This window comes from Xiphophorus couchianus, chromosome 8, assembly GCF_001444195.1.
Source record: "Xiphophorus couchianus chromosome 8, X_couchianus-1.0, whole genome shotgun sequence".
Taxonomy (NCBI): domain Eukaryota; kingdom Metazoa; phylum Chordata; class Actinopteri; order Cyprinodontiformes; family Poeciliidae; genus Xiphophorus; species Xiphophorus couchianus.
In genome coordinates, this window is record NC_040235.1 from 25,729,791 (window position 1) to 25,748,589 (window position 18,799).

The 18,799-nt window shown below is 40.1% G+C and overlaps 1 protein-coding gene across 3 annotated transcripts; it reads left to right on the plus strand.

Moving 5' to 3' along the window:
• The first annotated feature begins 1,571 nt into the window (after positions 1-1,571).
• naa25 (N-alpha-acetyltransferase 25, NatB auxiliary subunit) lies at positions 1,572-17,967 on the plus strand. 3 transcript variants are annotated; one of them, XM_028026085.1, is made up of 24 exons: positions 1,572-1,691; positions 4,655-4,740; positions 6,037-6,175; positions 6,249-6,367; positions 6,455-6,529; positions 6,616-6,723; positions 6,953-7,031; positions 7,264-7,375; positions 8,652-8,741; positions 8,820-8,992; positions 9,072-9,184; positions 9,870-10,077; positions 10,758-10,847; positions 10,936-11,116; positions 12,121-12,220; positions 12,328-12,479; positions 12,561-12,686; positions 12,782-13,025; positions 13,761-13,884; positions 14,020-14,085; positions 14,165-14,262; positions 14,377-14,487; positions 14,588-14,728; positions 16,189-17,967. In XM_028026085.1, exons 1-24 carry the CDS (start codon positions 1,634-1,636, stop codon positions 16,309-16,311), a joined length of 2,916 nt encoding a protein of 971 aa, XP_027881886.1. In that variant the 5' UTR covers positions 1,572-1,633; the 3' UTR covers positions 16,312-17,967. The 3 variants fall into 3 exon arrangements, with proteins under 3 accessions (XP_027881886.1, XP_027881888.1, XP_027881887.1); XM_028026087.1 differs by lacking the exon at positions 1,572-1,691 and adding an exon at positions 1,974-1,993; XM_028026086.1 differs by lacking the exon at positions 1,572-1,691 and adding an exon at positions 1,992-2,010.
• Positions 17,968-18,799: the final 832 nt, after the last annotated feature.

An 18,799-nucleotide genomic window follows, 5' to 3' on the forward strand; every position in this document is an offset into this window, starting at 1 on the left:
AAAGAAGTACCTGTCTTGGCGTGATGCTCAGGAGCACGGCGGATGTCACGGCGGACGCGGCGGGATGGGTTTGTTCCGTCAAACCGTCAGTTCTCGGAACCACATAGACAAAAAACCAAACTTATAAAAGCGCACATGGGCATGAGACCAGGCCGAACTGCGCACTTTTAAAAGCTTGTGGGATACAAATAAAGACCATTTAAGATTTGGTCTTTATTTCAATACGTTTTACACTTATGATTAATATGAATCTGTCTAGCGTAGCAAAAGATGTGGTACTGACCTAGTAACTCCATTTCATTAGCCTGTGTCATAAACAATTGACTGGCTGTGTTAATTTTTTTCATATGGCTAAATCTTGTTCTGGATTGTCAACGTGGTTTTGTAAAAATAAATCCACGTTTGTGCTGATTACGATCAGTTTAGATTGGTTTTGTCTGAGCCAATGTCTGCAGAGAAATATAACCCGTTGTAGCCCAACCTTATTTCTGACCAAATTCTATTTGTTGTGTTAAAATGCCAAGGGTAATAAAACATATAATCAGAAGAAACTGCACTTCCAAAGTCGATTCTATGAAAAGCATTCACATAACATATAGATATGTTATAGATTATGATGTTATTTTTGTATATCATACAGCAATAGTCTGAGTAAAAATTCAAAAAGGATATTTTTCATTATTTCAGTTTTTAAGGAAACAAAAGGTTTCCAAACCAACCTGACCTCTTTGAGGAAGTAATTGCCTCCATGTTAAATCATACAACAACTGTGATTAATCATATTTTTTGGTTTAATTTCAGCAGGGAGAGTTCAGAGGTAAAACCACTTTGGGCCGTGAAGAACTCAAAGTTCTGTAACATTTTCCAAGAAAGGTAAAGCTTGATGACCCCCAAGATATTTGGCAAAATATTCTGTAGACTAACACTCCAAAAAGGTACATCTCATCTCAGTACCTTTTTTGTATTGTCATGTACATAAACGGGTACATGACAGTACATGTAACCATCACACCACACGGTGGTGATGGTTTGAGTTTGGTTTGCTGCTTCAGGATCACGACAAGGAGAATGTTTGCCCATCAGTTCATGACTTTTATGCTCAAGTGCACATGGATTATTCATTAATCTGAAGCAACCCAACAAGTCCACCTCTAAATATTTGCTAAAATAAAAAAATGTAAAGAAACACTTTAAGATGCTGTGGTGTGATCTCAAAAAGGCCATTCGTTGAGTAATGCGACTGAATTAAGACATTTTAACATACACTAATATTTAAAAACCTTTGACAGAAACGGTTTTTATTTTAAAAGATTACTTAATGGAGTAATATTTTTCACCTGTTGCTCAATTTGTGTCACAGATTTGACTTAAGAATACTTTGGTTGTCATAGTAATTCAGTCCTAGTGATGAACATCTCGTGATGCTATGACGGAAAATTTAAATGTCCAATTTCTCACAATATATATTTTAAATCGTTGCTTCCTATGTTCATGTGTTGACAGTAACGGATTTCCATATACGCATGCTATTCTGATTCCAGCAGAGAGGGGGGGGAGAAAGAGTCCTTTAATTAGGCATGACACAACCGGAAGTACGCATGCGCGAACATTTACACAGCAGGTAAACTCCACCATGGCGGCGAGAGGCCATGTGCAAGATCCCAACGACAGGAGGCTCAGACCTATTTATGGTAGGATATCAATGAGAAGATACATATTTATTCAGTGGGGCAGGTTTGAAGAACAAGGCCGTGTTCTATAGGGGACTATATGCTTACAATGCAGGCTGTTGGCGGTTTAAGTGCAGTGATGCGGCCCCTCATGTTCCAGCCGCGGACTCTGCTGCATGCAGCGTCCAATGACAGTGCACCTTACCCGGTTTTAACGCTAAGCCGGAGAAGGACACCGCTGCTGCGGCGGACGTCTGAGCGAATCCTCGCACCTCCCGTTTCAAAAACTGCGCTCATTAGCAGCTGTGTTGAAGCACTTTAAGGTTTGGGCGATTTTAAGGTGCGGAGTAGCTCCCTCTCAAAGTCGAAAGGTGTCTCCTTTTGCTAACGGTCGGTGTTTGACAGCGAGCTCAGCTGGCTAATGTGTCAAGATAATCAGCCTGTCAGATTGTGGGCACGTTGCAGACACATTTGAAGAACTTTACGGACCTCACAAGATGTTTTCTGTCAGGTTTTGGCTACAGTGTCCGACATAACGCGGCAGCTGCAATATTTGAAAGGCATAGCTGTATAGTTAGCCTTTAGTTAGCATTAGCATCACAACAGTTAAGGACAATGCTTTGTAGCTGGCTAGCTGGTGTGGAGCTGTCAGAGCTCCGCTCAAACCGCCAAGCTACCTTTACAAGAGGCGTCCATTTGGTTTCTTTTGGCAAGTTTAACCGAAATTATACCTGCTTTTATGTGGTTTTGGTAAAAAAAAAATTTACGGCCACAAAGTTAACCAGCAAGTATTGATAGAAACTGCACACATGTCGGATCTTAGTTAGCAACATCAAGGTGTTTGTAAGGAAGAGTTTTATTAAAGTTGTATGTGGAGACTTTACTGTGAAATCAAACTTACTTCAGGTGTAGTAAAATTTCATGGTCTGTTTGAGTTTTTGTTTTGCTTCTTTGCTATAAATCATTATTTAATCTGGATCAAAGGATCCCTTTTGGATAATTTAGCTACAATAACACACAATGAAGCAGTTTAAGGAGACCAGGGCAGACTGACATGATCAGATTTCACTGTCAAATATTTTCGAAAACAAGCTACTGTTTAAAAAAAAAAAGTATTGGCAGCCCTGTACTGTCGTTATCACTTCAGCCCAACACCAGAGGGAAAAGTGATTTCATCACTTTGCTGTCACAAAGCAGTTGTTCTGTTAAGCTTAAGTAGTATGTCCTGATCAAGTTCATAAAAATAAAAAAAAATAAATAAATGCTGAAAAAAATCTGCATCTTGATCTGATAACTGGGATTGAAAAAGTTCAACTGCATCAAGTTAGTATTTAAGGCCTTTAGAGCTCAGAAAACCAGTTGGATGGAAAAACTCTAAACAGAAATAGAAATAATTTTGTGCCGACTTTTTAAGAGTATTTTATTTTGCGTGCCCCTGCTGTTTTCAGGACCCTCTGTGCTGCCTGTCGTGTGTCCCACTTATAAACTGCATCCTAATGTCGGAGTCCAGCCCGTTCTCTCGAGTTTTCAGCGGTTTCGCCTTCCCTGTGACGCCAGCTTGAGCTGAGAGAATAGATGTGACATAATCACAGCATACTGCCGCGCCGGCCGGTTAATTTTGGCAGCCAGCTGTCCTGGAGGGACCGAAACAGTTTGTGGCGCTGCGTCCGCATGCTGTAACACTCGCGAGGCGTTCGGGGAAGATGTGTAGTTTGCAGTTTTATGTTGAGGCTTCATTAGAATGCAAGCTAATTATTTTTATGGGGCTTGTTTTTGTCATCTCTGTGCAGTAGCAGCATAAAATATGGCTGTAAAGAGAAATAATTTTAAAATCATCTGCTGGTGTGATGAGATTTAGTAATACCATTAAAATAAAAAGCTACATTAGTTGCCTTTATTTCAAGCAGAAAAGCAACAATTAATAATAGATATTGACATTGGTTATTGAAGGTACATTACATGTAGCACATTATTGTATTGTCTTTTTAATATATTAGTAATGTATTAATGACGCACCGATAAATCGACCCAGATTTGCTTCATTTTGGGCTGTTTGTAGATGCTTATCTGAAAATCTAACAGCTGTTGCCAATTTAGTGATTTCCGTTGCTATGCTTAGGAACTTCTCTAATAAAAACAAAAAATAAGGAGTTTTCCAAAGTGGGAATCAACAGGTCAGGCTTTTTAAAGATTGCTGATCAGCCAGAATACAGGAGTCGTTGAATCCTAACAATATATTGATCAATAGAAAGATTTAAGAATAACAAGAAAATGGATTGTGTTTCTTTTGGAGCTAATGTTGGCACGGGAAATAGTCTGTCTGAAAACGAAGGAACTTGCGGCCGATTTAACGGTGGAACTCTAGGGGGAAAAAAAGTTGCCTAATAAAAATGAGAGTGGGGATTTCTTTTAGTTTCACAAGGCAACTTTTTGTTTTTCATGACAGCCAGTATTTCCAAAAACTGAATTTTGAATTTCTCTGTCGTATAAGCAAAGGGAAAAAGTGTAGGAGCCAGCTGACTGGCAGTGTACAGCAATAGGTGGAAGAAGGGGAGACTCTGCCCCATAAAGTTTCTTTTTTTTTCTGCAACATTAGAGTACATTAAACTACAAATATTTTGGCAGAACATTATTATTTTCTTTTTACACTTTTTAAGCTATATCTTTAAAAAAAAAAATCTTGATTATATCAGAAAGTAGACATCCTTCAACCATTGAGCTTCTTCCTTATTTGCATTTGTCAGTGTGAAAATCTCCAGTTCTTCAGCGAAACCTTCTCCAAGAAGTTCTAAAAATCTTCTTAAGATCAAAAAATCGTTTCCCCTCATACGACCCATAAAACAATCTTGTTAATTATTCATCTCCATAGATGAAGCAATTGCTCTTGAGGTGTTTAGTAATAAAGTGATCCCCCCCTTCTGGGAGCAATAATAAATCTTCAGAACCTGAATGACTGTAGCAGTTATTCTTTTATGTTTCCTCAGATTACCTTGATAATGGCAACAATAAGATGGCAATACAGCAGGCGGATAAACTGCTGAAGAAACACAAGGACCTGCACTGTGCCAAGGTGAGTAGAAATTTTTTTTCTGGCAAATTTTCAACCTTTAAAACTCAGAAAATTCAATGTTTTTTTTTTCTTTTCTAGAAAATTTCTGAGATGAATCTACAAGTTTCAGAATAATTTTTTTGGCTGAGATTCTTTTTTTTTTTTTCCATCCACAATGGTCCTACCACACTGTTGGTGAGGAACTAGTGATGAAATTGTTTTTGTTGATAAAACTTTTGAAAACATGAAACAATCAGAGCAAATTGGAGACTTTTTTTATTTACCCTTGAAAAAGAGGTTGCACTAGTGCGACCAGAGATTTTTTTAAATTTTCAGTTGCACTATTGAGAAATCCAGTCAATTTTGCAACCAAATTGGTCGTACCCTGCAGATCTGTGCATGTTGTGTTTATATAGACAGGTTGCATGTTGTTTGGTTACATCCAGAAATTTTGCACGTGTGCACAATGGTGGATGGCAAAAAAAAACTTTTACGTGCCATCCACATCCGCGCTGCGGTGGTAGAATAATTCCTTTAACAAAATGAAACCGTGAGACCTTAATTTACTGCAGTGACCCACAGCAAGGGGAAAATAATGCAGATAAATAATTGAATAACTCAAAACCACTTGGATTAGTCTTTGCTCTTTGTCAGCTGTGCTACACACAGACTTGTTTCCATAGCAACTAACAATGTTCAACCCAAAACAAAAAAACGCAAACGTTTCCCACACAAAGAACAGAACATTCAGTCTGTTACATTTTATGTTTTCAGACTTTATGCTTGTATGACAATTATTAATGCGATTATTAATAAATGAGTGCTGTGGTGTTGATTAGCTAATTTAAACACCTGCTCTACCTTTTTTCGCCTTTTTTTTTAGCTGAACCGAAACACACTGAATTCCACAGCACACCTACATGTTAATATTGTCATAGTCAGGCTAGCGACTGACCTACTTTGCTCTCCCTCGCTATTTTGTTTTTAAATTAAAACTTTTTTCTGATCTTATTTAGTTGTTGTAGTGTTGACAATTAGTAGCAAAGCATTGCACTCTTTTTTTGTTTTTTCTTGTATATATCACGCATACATTTAAGATTTAGTGTGTTATGTTGACATCTTGACAGCTAAAGTCAATGTTAGCCATCGTCGGCTAGCAGCTTTTTGCCCTCTAGCAGGGAGCCGGGGGGGTGGGATCTTGTGCGCGTGATGTTATGTTGGCAACATCCATACATCCTCACCTTCAGTAAACAGCATCATCAGTGGTTTTTTTTTTTTTTTTTCAAACATTCTGCTTCTTTTATTTTTTTTCTGCAGGTCTTAAAGGCCATCGGCCTCCAGAGGACGGGGAAGCAGGATGAAGCCTTCTCATTGGCCCAGGAGGTGACCACCCTGGAGCCCACCGACGACAACTCTCTGCAGGCGCTGACCATCCTGTACAGGGAGATGCACCGCCGTAAGTATTCACGCCCCCCGCTCCTGTCAGGTGACGTCGCACTCCGAGTTAACAGTTCACCGTCCGCTTCCAGCCGAGCTGGTCACCAAGCTGTACGAAGCGGCGGTGAAGAAGGTCCCGCTCAGTGAGGAGTATCACTCTCACCTCTTCATGGCCTACGCCCGCGTGGGAGAGTACAAGAAGATGCAGCAGGTGAGGAAACAGACGTTACTAACAGCTGATTTTTCTTCCCTGTCGGTAATGAGATGGATAAAAACAACTTTATTCGTAACTTCACAGGCAGGAATGGCCTTGTACAAAATTGTCCCCAAGAATCCATATTACTTCTGGTCTGTCATGAGTCTGGTGATGCAGGTACTGCCAGGCTTTCTGTTCGCATTTCTTTTGCTTTTTTTTTTACAGCTATGAAGTTGAAAGGCGACTCTCTCTTTTTAACATAGGCGATCTCAGCGAAGGATGAGAAACTGGCCCAGACCATGTTCCTGCCTCTGGCCGAGCGCATGGTGGAGAAAATGGTGAAGGAGGAGAAGATCGAAGCCGAAGCTGAGGTAAGCCTCACTGCATCTGCATCATCCTCTGACCTCCAGCTTGGAGAGGGTAGGGCCGAAACAATTGATTGTGAGGAATCGATTACTGAAATAATCGTCAACTAATTTAATAATCGATTAATCGTCAAACAGACTGAAGTTACATACAAACTAGAATGTTTAACTCTAAAACGCTCACTTGCTAACAGAATTTCAGCGTAGTTTTTTTTCTCCCACCATGTGGCTGCAGGTGCAGCTGTATTTTATGATCCTGGAGCGTCTGGGGAAGTGTGAAGAAGCTCTCCATGTGATCAGGGGTCCACTGGGAGGTAGGTGGATGTTTTTTGGGGGGGGGGTTTGCGCAATATTTCTGTTTTCTATATAGTAGAAAAAAGTTCTTGGATCAAATGTGACTGAATAACTGCTGTTTGTGGACTTCCCTCTTGGTGTATGCGACAGCAGTGATCTGATTGATTTCCAAACATTTTTATGACACATAAATGTTGGAAAAAGTCAGTATTGTTTTTATCTTCAGGATTCATTTTGAACTTTGTTCCACAGAGAAACTGACCAGTGAACTGCAGAGCAGGGAGAGGAAATGCATGATGCTCTACACTCGACTGGAACGCTGGCCAGAGTGTAACGCCCTGGCCCAAAAGCTGCTGCTGAAAAAGTGGGTAAACATTTATAAAAAGATTCTCTTTGTTTGTTTGTCTGTTTGTTTGTTTCATAGCTCTTGGAATAAACGTATAATTTGGCTCAGCATGGAAAACAAATTTAATTTTGGACAAAAGTTTAAAAAGAAAACCCTAAAAATGCCGACACCAAATTTGCTGTAGCATTCCTCTCTATGCCTCTATCAAGACATTAGACAGAATAATTGTTTCCTGTAGGATTATGATGATGCAACATGATTTCATATAACAGATGATGAGCTTAGAGTTCTTAAAACTGGAATTTTCAGCCATCAGCCAATCAGAGAAGTCGTTGGCGTCTTATTCGGGCGTTAGCGCGTCAAGCCCCGCCTACTTTGGAGCGACTATGTGTGCGACACTTTGGGGAAAATGTAGTCAGTGATTTTACAGAAGACTTATGGATTCAACACGATAAAATGACGCACAACTTTGTATGAACTGTGATGCTGGACATTGACAAAGGAGGCCAGTACCTGCAAATGAGCGCGTTGCTGCTGGATACGAAAGCATTTCCGTTTCAGTTTGGCGAATTACGTAAGTTTTAATACGGCTGAAGAACCACCTTATCCTAGCACAAAAACTGTATCTAAAAACACGAGTCTTTTCGAACTTGACGTGATCATGTTGAGCGAATCCCAATTTACACAGTTTTACGGTCAATAGAAACGCAGTCAAAGCGCCTCCGGTATTTATTGTTGGAAGATTTGACATGAAACACAGTTCAGTCTGCTACAGATCGCTGCTAAGACGTCAGTAATACAGACTGTCCACCCACCCTTAAAAACTCTTAAATTCATGCATTTAAAAGTGTCAATGCCTTAAAATGTCTTAATTTAATTTTAAAGTTGGCCTTTAGTATGTTAAACATAGGTCTTACATTTTGTCTTGACAGAACTATTTAATTTTGTATATTCTGTTTTTTGGGGGTTTTTGCAGTAAAAGAACTCACTATTCTTTTACTGCAGAACTTTTCTGACGTTTGAGTTGCACTCAGACATCTACTTTGTGTTCTGTGTCTTCGGTTACGGCCATAGACACATAATAATGAAATAATAAATACCTTTATTATGTCAGTGGCTGAGGCTATCAGTAGCTAATTGCTAACATGCTCTTGTTAGCTAGCTTTTTTTTTATTGGATAGTCCAAATTTATTGCCAGTTGGCTGGACGATGTTCTTACCTTTCTGTGCAGACGCAGGTCTTAAATTCCATTCATGGTGGCCTTAAAAAGTCTTAAATCCGTTTCTTGTTGCAGTCCTGACGACTGGCAGTTCTACCCCTCCTACTTCGACTCTCTGTTCCACCTGATGGACCAGTCGTGGAGCCCGCCGGAGGACGCCGAACAGTGAGCGGAATTCTAATAAGGAAGCTCGGTGTTGGGGGGGGGGGAGACGGCGCTCTCACCATGTTTCTGTGTCTCCAGCTGCTCAGAGGGTTCAGTGCATCACACCGTGGCCGAGGTGGTGAGGTTTGTGGAGGAGAGAATCAAAGTAGAAGACGAAAAAGACTTTCGCTCTCTCAGAGGGCCTTACTTAGCCCGGCTGGAGTTGATGCACCGACTGAGAGAACGAGGCTACCCTGAGGAGAACCTGCCAGGTAGGGCGAGGGGGGTCAAGTTGTTCACCTACCTGCAGCTGCTTCTTTACATCACACTCTGCTGCTTCGGTTTAAACAGGCGAGCCTCTTGACCTGATGGTGCAGTTCTTCAGGAAGTTCGGAGACAAGCCGTGCTGCATTACTGACCTGAAAATATACCTTCATCTGCTGACCCCGGACCAGCATGTCCAGGTAGGACCAAGGTCACTGTAGTCGACCACAACAAGGAAACTGAACTTGAGTTAATTAAACTGGAAAAACAGGATCTATATAGTTCATTCATAAAACTAACTAAAACATACGGTTCTTGCGCAAGTCCGCAAACGACGACAGCAAAAGTTGGGAGAAAACACCAGTCAGTTGGTTGGTGAACAATAATTGAATTAGTTTTTTAAAAAATTTTATTTTCTGATGAATATTCATTACCCAGTCAATATATTAAAGCAATACATTACGTTTTGAATTCTGCACCTAAAAATTAACCAAAATCTGAAAAAACTAAAGCTATAAGTAACAAAAAGTAAACAAAAAAAATCTTCAATCAATAATAACTAGTAAAAACTAGCAAGCACACTTTAAAATTAAAACCAATATTTAGTTTTTTAATATGGAAAAACTAAAACATACCAAGAAAAATGAAATAAAATTAAACAATATTGAACTAATAACTATCAAACACACTCTAAAAACAAACTAAAACTAATTGAATGAGACAAACAAAAAGTCACAACAAAATAAAACTGAACTATAATGAAAAACCCAAAAACTCTTATAACCCTGGCAGGACAGCTTTCAGAGGCGTGCCCGCCTGTGGACCAGCGAAGGTTTAGTGTGTAAAACCTAGATTATGTTTTGCTTTTTTTCCTTCTTCCTGCAGTTTATTAACCGGCTGAGTGAAATGGTTCCACTGGGGGAGCAGGGAGAGGACGGCTTCACTTTCCCAGAGGACACCAAGTCCCTACAGAGGCATCTGTGTGTATGTCAGCTGAGTCGGGCCCTGGGGTTGCATCACTCCCTGGACGTCGGCGGCAAGCTGCGCCTTATCGCTGAGCTCAAGGCTCACTATCACCACGGCCTCAAGTTTGGTATGGCTGGTGGCTGTTTCTGTTTGTTTTTTATTTTGTGTCGACCTTCCAGCATCGTACGTTGTTCTGAACAACAGAGTAAAGAAAAGCGAGCGGCTCAAAAAACACTCAAAGTCCACCATGTTGAACGTAATATCCTCAAAGGCTCAATTATCGATGCGTTCTCCACATTTTCATGTTTATGTTTCTGACCCAGCATGGTAGAATTAAGTCTCTTTCTTAGCAGTTCATCCAAACATTTGAAAACTCACGACTCTTATGAAGTAAAACTTATGAGATCTGCTGAATATTTGTTCTAGTTTGGAAAAATGCCACAAATGGCAAATATGAAACGTCACAAAATCAGAAGTGCTCCAGACCACTAGGGGGAGGCTGGAGCAGCTAATATTACCTACATATATAAATATGCTGCTGTTGTATATTATTGTAAAAGACATGAAGTTTAGCACACCTTTTGTTTTTTCCTTCAACTTCTTTTCCTTTTGCTGAGGATCTGGTTGATTTGTTGATCGACGCCCCCTAGTGGCCTGGAGGACTTCTGCTTTGCGAAATCAGCATTTTGAAACTTGCTGATAGAAACTTTAAAGGGTTGGATGATTTAAAAAAAAAAACAAGTCACAGGGTTACTGATTTCTTTAGTCCCTGATTTATTTTATTTACTCTCGTTCTTTTTGTTACAGGGAGCAGCGCCCTGAAGACCGAGCTGCAGTTCTCTGACATGTACTGCCTCATGGCAGCTCATGTGTACATAGACCTGTGGACAGAAACAGGTCAGCCTCTTTTTAGAATCATCTTTGTCATTCTTGTTACTCCAGCCAAAGCGCCGTCTCCACGTCGCCCTTGTGTTTGCGCGTGCAGGAGATGAGGACATGGTGTGGCAGTGTCTGGGCCTCCTAGAGGAGGGTCTGTCTCACAGCTCCTCCAACGCCCAGTTCAAGCTGCTGCTTCTGCTCCTCTACTGCCGCCTGGGCTCCTTTGAACCTGTGGTGGACCTTTACTCCAGCCTGGACGCCAAGCACATACAGCACGACACCATAGGGTCAGTTCAACGGCGTGGTTCAGGAGACACGATCTGTGAATTTTATATAAGCTCGTGTATCCTTTTCAGCTATCTTCTTTTTTTTTTCCCCTTTCACTTAATTTTTCAGCACTCCGTTTCTTTAACTTTTGTGTTTTTGTCTGTCTGGACATTTTTCAGGTCATCGGTTCATCTTGTGAAACGCATTTAACTTTTTCAGCTGGATAACTGATCAAACTTTATTTAGGTGCAGCTTTTTTTTAATGTTACTACAAAACATATACGCAGAATTCGCACAAATGCTTAAAAACCTTGAAAATGCTTGAATTTAATTTGGATGTTTTCAAGGTTTCAAGTAAAGTGCTTGTCTTCTGTATGAAGTCCTGGAAAGTGCTCCATGTTCTAACTTCGCAGTTTTGTAATAAAGTGCGGTCTGTTTGCTTAAAAGCCTACATTTGGAAACCGATATTTACAGTTGAAACCAGATATTTTCATACACCTAATAAAAAGACACACAATTTTATTTTTCTCAACGTCTGAAATTAAATGAGACAAAACTTTTCTTGGTTTAGGTCAGTTATAATTACCAAAATTATTTCTATTTACTAAATGCTAGAAAACTTACATTTTTAAGATATTTTTATTTCAGTTTTTTTAAAACAACCAAATAAACATATTTTTTGACAAAAATGCCAGAGCATAGCATTCCTTTAGTGTATTTTTGATATTTTTTTTGTGAAATTAGTGTTTCAGAGACATTTAAAATTAAATTAAAATTTCTTTGGTTTTAGTTTACTTTGCTGACATTATTAATAATGTCATATAATAGTGAATGGAAGCTGTTTTTTAATATTTGGTGCTGGAAAATTTTTAAAACTTACCTTGAAAATGCTTGGAAGTTGTTGAATATTGCTGTGCAAACGCTGTATATAATTTACTTTCTAACAGTGGTAACAGTTGCCTCCGACATTCTGCCTACAGATTCTGATCAAGTCATCTTGTTTTGTTTTTTTCCTTCCCCACAGGTTTCTTTTAACGCGTTACGCCGAGTCTCTGGGTCAGTTCTCCGCTGCCTCCCAGTCCTGCAACTTCTCCCTCAGGTTTTTCCACTCCAACCAGAAAGATGTAAGCGTGTGTCCCCACCTCTCCCGCTCCGAATCTCACCCTCCCACCGCCCTGGACTCCCTAAACACCATTTTGTTTTTTTTCCCCCCCCTGCCGCTCCGTTCCAGACCTCCGAGTACATCATCCAGGCGTACAAGTATGGTGCGTTTGAAAAAATCCCAGAGTTCATCGCTCTCAGGAACCGGCTGAACCAATCGCTGCACTTTGCCCAGGTCCGCACTGAGAGGATGCTGCTGGACTTGTTCCTGGAGGCGGACGTGTAAGGCCAGGCGCCGCAGAGTAACAGCCGTCGGGTTTTGCAGGCGGTTCTCCTTTGATTGAGCTGTCTTTGTTTTTTCAGCGTCTTGAGTCTAGAGGAAAGTGTTAAGGCCATGTCTTTGTCTTCAGAGGAAGACGATGTCCCCTGGGATACTTTAAGGGACAACAGAGACCTTACTGTATTCACAAACTGGGATCCTAAACAAAGGTATGGAATATATATATTTTTTCTCTTTCGCAGAAGCAAAAAGCGAACCCACATGTTTGCCTTTTTTTCGTTTTTCCCCTCTCCCCCCTTTATAGGCAGTTAACCGATGAGCACCGGACTCGCTCTCTGGAGGAGGAGAAGGCCTGGCTGCGGATCCGCTCGCTGACGTTGCGCCTGCTCGCCTCGCTCACGCCGTCCGGACACGCCGCCTCGCAGCAGAACTCTGAGATGTCCAACGAGAACGGCGTCGGCGACAGGAGCTCGCTCCACCGCAGCCTGCTGTCACAGCTCAACCAGACGCTGCACGTAGCGGCGCAGATTGCAGAGAAACACACACAGGTACAGGTCAGGCCAGCTCTGATGCTTGCTCTGTTAGTATTGGGCTAGATTTGTGTGTATTCTCAGCAAGAAGAACAGGATATGAGGCGCTGTTTCTTAAAGGGGCAGCTCCAAAAATCAACTTTTTTGAGCTTTACATCGTGTTTATAATGTTGTATTATTTTCAAAAACACACCCGTGAGTGTTGCCTTGATTTTTTTCATGGATGTTTGAGAAATTCTTTAATCACCTGAGGCAACCATTCAGGTGTTGTTCAAAACACCTGGGTGGACCTAGCTCCGCCTTTGAGGACAAAGCTCCGCTTCTGAGCTGCTGTTTCCAAGCTTCCCCTCCCTTGAGACTCCTCCGCTCAGCTCCTTCAGACTAGCCAGCAGTAATTAGCAAACACCTGGTGGAACTGCGCATCTGCTGAGCTCTTTGTAGGAGCTGCTTCTCTGTGAATCCTTGGTAAAGATATTGTTAAAGAGTTAATAGAGGAGCCATGTTGTGATGACTTCCTGAAGGCAGAGCTTCAGAAAGAGCAGGAATTTTTAAAGAGACAGAAACTCATAAAGGTGTTGAAAGAAATTTGTTTTCGTAATTGAAGTCATATTTGATCTACGTTGCATTTTTTATAACGACTGAAGTTAACATAGTAAAGTTAACTTAACTGTGCTATAAAATGATTTCATGTGACTGGAAAACACACAACATCGTCTCTTTAATGCAGCGATTGTTTTTCTTTTATGGTCCCAGTACCCCCTGCTGGGCCCCCCCTCCACCCGGCTGGCCTCGGCGCTGTCCGTCGGCAGCTGCCACTGTCAGGCTGCTGCGCTGCACCTCTCGGTCCACCTGCAGGAGCTGGAATCGGCCGGACTCGGTGAGAGGAAATGACCTCAGCTTTGAGCCCAGATGAAGAATGGCTCGCTGTGTTCCACCTGACATTTAATGTTATTTTTTTTGTTCGTTTGTTTTGTGTGTGTGTGTGTGTGCGTGTGTGTGTTCACCGTCCTAGACGAATCGTCGGAGCTTCAAATTCAGATCTGTAACGTTTTTAAGTCATTAGTTGTTCAACTTCAAGGTGAGGTACCAGCTGGGTTATATTTTAGGCTCCATTTGTTTTGTTTCATATGCTTCATAATTCTATGTTCTCTCCACAGAAATACTTAATAAAAGTAAAGGAGACTTATTGGAAATGAAAGAGAGCAAATTAAAAACCCAACCATCTTTATTAGAAAATCTAGTTTTCTTTCTTGAGGTAAAACTGTTTCTCCTCTGATGTTTTTTTTTTTTTTTTTTGTTGCTACTTTTTATTTATTTTTCTAATACTCTAATAATTTGAAACAAACACTTGGTCTGGTTTGTTCTGCAGACAGTGAGCATAGTGTTGTGGAGTGCTAGCTACTGTGCCAAGATCCTGCGACCACTGAAAACAAGTTTACAGAAGAAGAAAAAGAAGAAAAAGGATGTCAATACTGCAATGGTACACACACACAACCACACACACACACACTCCTCTTGTGCAGCAGCTCTGTGACGTGTCTCATGTTGTCTCCCTGTCGTGTCGTCGTCCTGTGCTGCAGCCGTTGGTGGTGTGTGGTTTCCAGGAGCTGACTGGGAACTTGCAGGACTTACTTACCCAGACAGTGGAGCACATCAGGGGGCAAGAGTCTGGCATCACTGCCCTAAAACTGGCCAGTTTAACCTTGGAAGGATGCTCAAGGGTAGGTGCAAAAAATATTTCTGCTCAATAAAATGGAAAGTTCATTGTTGGTGTGACAGCATTTGAAACATTAATGTAATTGTTGACCAGCTTTTTGGATGTTTTTCAAAGATTTTCTTTTAATGATGCACCTCTTGTAGCTTTCTGGCCAATACGATACCGTTTTAATTTTGTTGGTTGTTCTTGGTTTTTTTTGTGTGTGTAAAAAGTTGCTAAATATAGCAACCAAGTCACTCAGTTGGCATCAGTGAGGTGACTATTGCTAGTCACACATGCAAACGTGACCTGGTAGGTGTGTCTGACAGTCACCCAAAGTAAGAATATTATTCTTCTTATAAATATATTTAGAAGAAGAAAATGAGAATTTGTGGCACTGCCATATATTCACTATCAGATTTATGTCCTTTAATGTTGGCAAAATAAGAAAAAACTTCTATATAGATTTCAAAATATTCTCATTCTACCAAAACGGTGGTTTCTGATTTTAAAATGTGTTGCATATATTATAAATGACAATAAAACAATTAAAATGTAGGAAAAAGAGACGTGCAGGTCGTTAGTGGACCATATTTAGAATTGCCTACTTTAATAGTTCAAATACCTTAATATGCATTCACACAGTGTCCGCATCCTTAAAAAAGTCATAAATTCAGGTATATAAAATTAAGGCCTTGAAATGCCTAATATTCATTTTTAAAAAGTAACTTCCTGTAAGACATTAATCACAGATCTTATATTTTGTCATGGCAACACTATTTAATCTTGTATATTGTATGTTTTTTGGGGGGGGTTTTTTCTCGCTGGGTTTTTTTGTCAGGCAAAAGCTTGAGTTGCTAACTAACTGCTAGCATACCTTACTAGCTAGCTAGCTTTTTTGCGTCTAGCATGGATAAGTGCAAATTTACCTCCAGTTGGATGGATGAAGTTCATACGTTTCTGTGGTGCAGTAGGTCTTAAATTCCACTCATGGTAGTCTTAAAAAGTCTTAAGTTTGAGTTTGTGGGACAACAATTTCATGATCTGCAACTGTGGCAACAAGTTTTTTGGGTTTTTTTAAGGATATTTTTTATTACTTTTTGAAGCCAAGAGCTACTGATTAGCAAAAGTGATATCTCAGTTGTCTCTCTTCCTGGTTTTTAATCAAGCAGCATGACAGAAATTTAAAGAAGAGCAGCAAAATCAAATTAAGTGGATTAGCATGACAATATTGCAACAGTCTTTAGTCGGAGGCTTTTTCAGATTTGCTGGAAGACTGACTGCTACCGAAGATTATCATTCACACTGATGTTTCCTTTTTTTTCTTCTTCTTCTTCTTTTTTTTTTTTTAAGGATACTTGTCTGGTATGAGTTAGGATAACATTTAATTTCCCTTTTGGTCCACTCGGATATGTAAATTCTAAAAAGTTAAAATCTGAATGCTTTTGAAAGGGGAGAAAAAAAGCGTCTGTTTCTGTGTTTCAGGAGGAGGCGTCGTTTACGAAGGCTGCTATGGACAAGGTGCAGAGCAGTTACCTGCGTTCGCTACAGGAGGTGGGAGATCTACTCAAAAAGAGAGCCGAAACTATAAAGAACCTTAAAATCTGAAAAAAAAAAAAAAAACCCGGACACACCCCTGACTGAAGATGACTGTACGCCCCTCACGCCATCACTTACCAGCCCACCAGCTCTGCCTTGCGAGTCAAGCAGAAAACCTGGCCACGCTGTCCGGTTCCGATCCATCCTCACTACTTTCTGTCTGGAGCTCTTTATTTTTCCTCCTCCCTCCCCTCTGGACCACCTGCAACTCTAATAGCACATAAAGCCTGTAAGTAAAAAAAAAACAACAACTCATGAACTGATGCAGCATCTGCGAAATTAAAAACAAAACAAAAAAAAAAAAAAGGTGCACACTCTTAAAGAATTATCTTACATTAGGAAGAAGAAAAGATGAATATACAGTTTTAGAATCTAATAAATTATTGTACATAATATAAACCGTAACTCCTCGACTGAACGAGAGTATAAGACACAGCGAACCACTATCCCGTCTGTCGGCGAGTTTCCTGTTTTCCGGTGACGTCGAGAACAATCGCGGCGAGACGCACAACTTCAGTTCCGAAGGAGGAAGGATCCGTCGACGTGCTGCTTTCGCTGCTTCTATTTTTCCTGATAAATTTAATTTGGTTTTTTTTGGCAGCAGCCGAGCAGGGAGCCATTCAGACTGACAGATAAATCCCCCTCCTGCATTTCAGAGTAGTTTTGTCTTCTTTTGTTGCAGTTGTCTTTTTTTGCGTAAGTCTTGTGTTGCTTTGAACCACCTGTAGTTACAGTATTACAAAGAGACGAGCTAAATTTTTTTTTCTTTAATAAATGGTGTGTCCATGTTTCTTTTTTTTTTTTTTTTTTTTTTTACAGAAGTGGTGCTTGTGAACAAGTATGTTGACCCGGTTTAAAACTCGACTGATTCCCATTATTTAAGGATCATTTCAAACGACGATCCGAACTTGAATGTTTACCAGGAACACTCGCTGCTCTGGGGAGAAGAATCCGTCTCTATGCAACCGACGGATACCGCTGTATGTAGTGACACACTTAGAAACACCCATTTGCCAGACGCTTGAGTGTGCGCGTGTTGGCGTGTTGGCGTGTGTGTGTGTGTGTGTGTGTGTTGCGATCATTCTGCTCTGGGACGGGTCTCCAACCAATAGAACATTGGACCTAAGTGTAAATAAAATCTGAGCGCAGCCTTTTCAAAGGACTTTGTGTTTTTTTGTTTTTTAAGCAGCTAAAGTAGAAAGGGATCATTTGTCCCTCCCTGCTTTTGACACCCACTTTAAGAAAAAACCCAACTGAATCTTGTCATGCTTTTTTTTTTTTTGTTTGTTTTTTAAGAACTGCCTCACTTGGGGGAGCACTGATGACTGTTGAACCCCTTGTTGGGGTTTTTGAGTTTGGCATAGAAATATGAACATATAGTAAACGGTATCCCTAATAATGCCTTCCTATTTCCTCTTTTTGTCATATCCGATAATTAATACCTTGTATTGTTGTTTTTAAAAGTCAAGCCCTTTTTTTTCCTTTTTTTTTTGTCTGGTTTTGTGGCTGCAGGAAAGATGTCGGTGATCTTACATGTGCTCACAATAAGGGTTTGACAATCTAGTGTCGTCTCATCGCCCCCTTTGATAGAAAATGGAAAAACACAAACACTGGAATGTCAAAGCTTTTTTGTTTTTTTTCTAATAAAAAGAGTAAATGTGACAATTTATGCCTAATGTTGTCTCTTCACTATAACAGAAAAAAAGTCAGAGTTCCTTAGATGCATTTCCTATTCACATCTTATGAACTTTTTCACATTTTCTGTTGCATTCAATGATATTGTTACCTTCATAAAGTTATGGGCCAAGTCATTTTTCATTTTTTACCAAGTGAGTTTTTTGGGTTTTTTTGGCAAAAGATGATTTACCCCATCATATTAAGATGCTGACAATTTCTGGGTTTGATGTGCCAGAAAGCTAACACATTCTTTGCAACCTATTAGAATGTTAGTTAAATTGGATCAAGAGGGCCTGAACAACATTTTTTCTGGTTTTGCCACAGATTCTGAATTTATTTTATTTCCTGACTTTAACTGGGCTGTTCCAACAAAATCATGCTTTGATATATACCATTCCAATGTACTGCATGTTTAGTATTGTTGTAGGATTGTGTGACGGGTTTTATACGCAAGGAAATTTTAAAGCCGCATAAAATTTTCTCTAATTTAGAATCGTGTTCTCCATTGTTGGTCTGCTACATGAAGTCCACTGAATTCAGTGGATGTGACGATTTCTATCAAACTTGATAGAAATGGAAAAAGTTCAAAGTTGAGTACTTTTGCAGGATGCTGTTAAATAACTTATATGACTTGAAATAGTTTTTACGCAGCTCATAAACTTGTGAGTTGAGTCTGCTGTGAAAAATTACTAAATGTTTTTCTGAGATATTTAATTTGTCAGACAAATATCCGACATTTGGAAGATTCTTAATCATTTTTAAACCTCTTTGGGTTTTACTTTTTTTTTTTTTTTTTACTTTTTCCTCCTCTCCTCCCCAG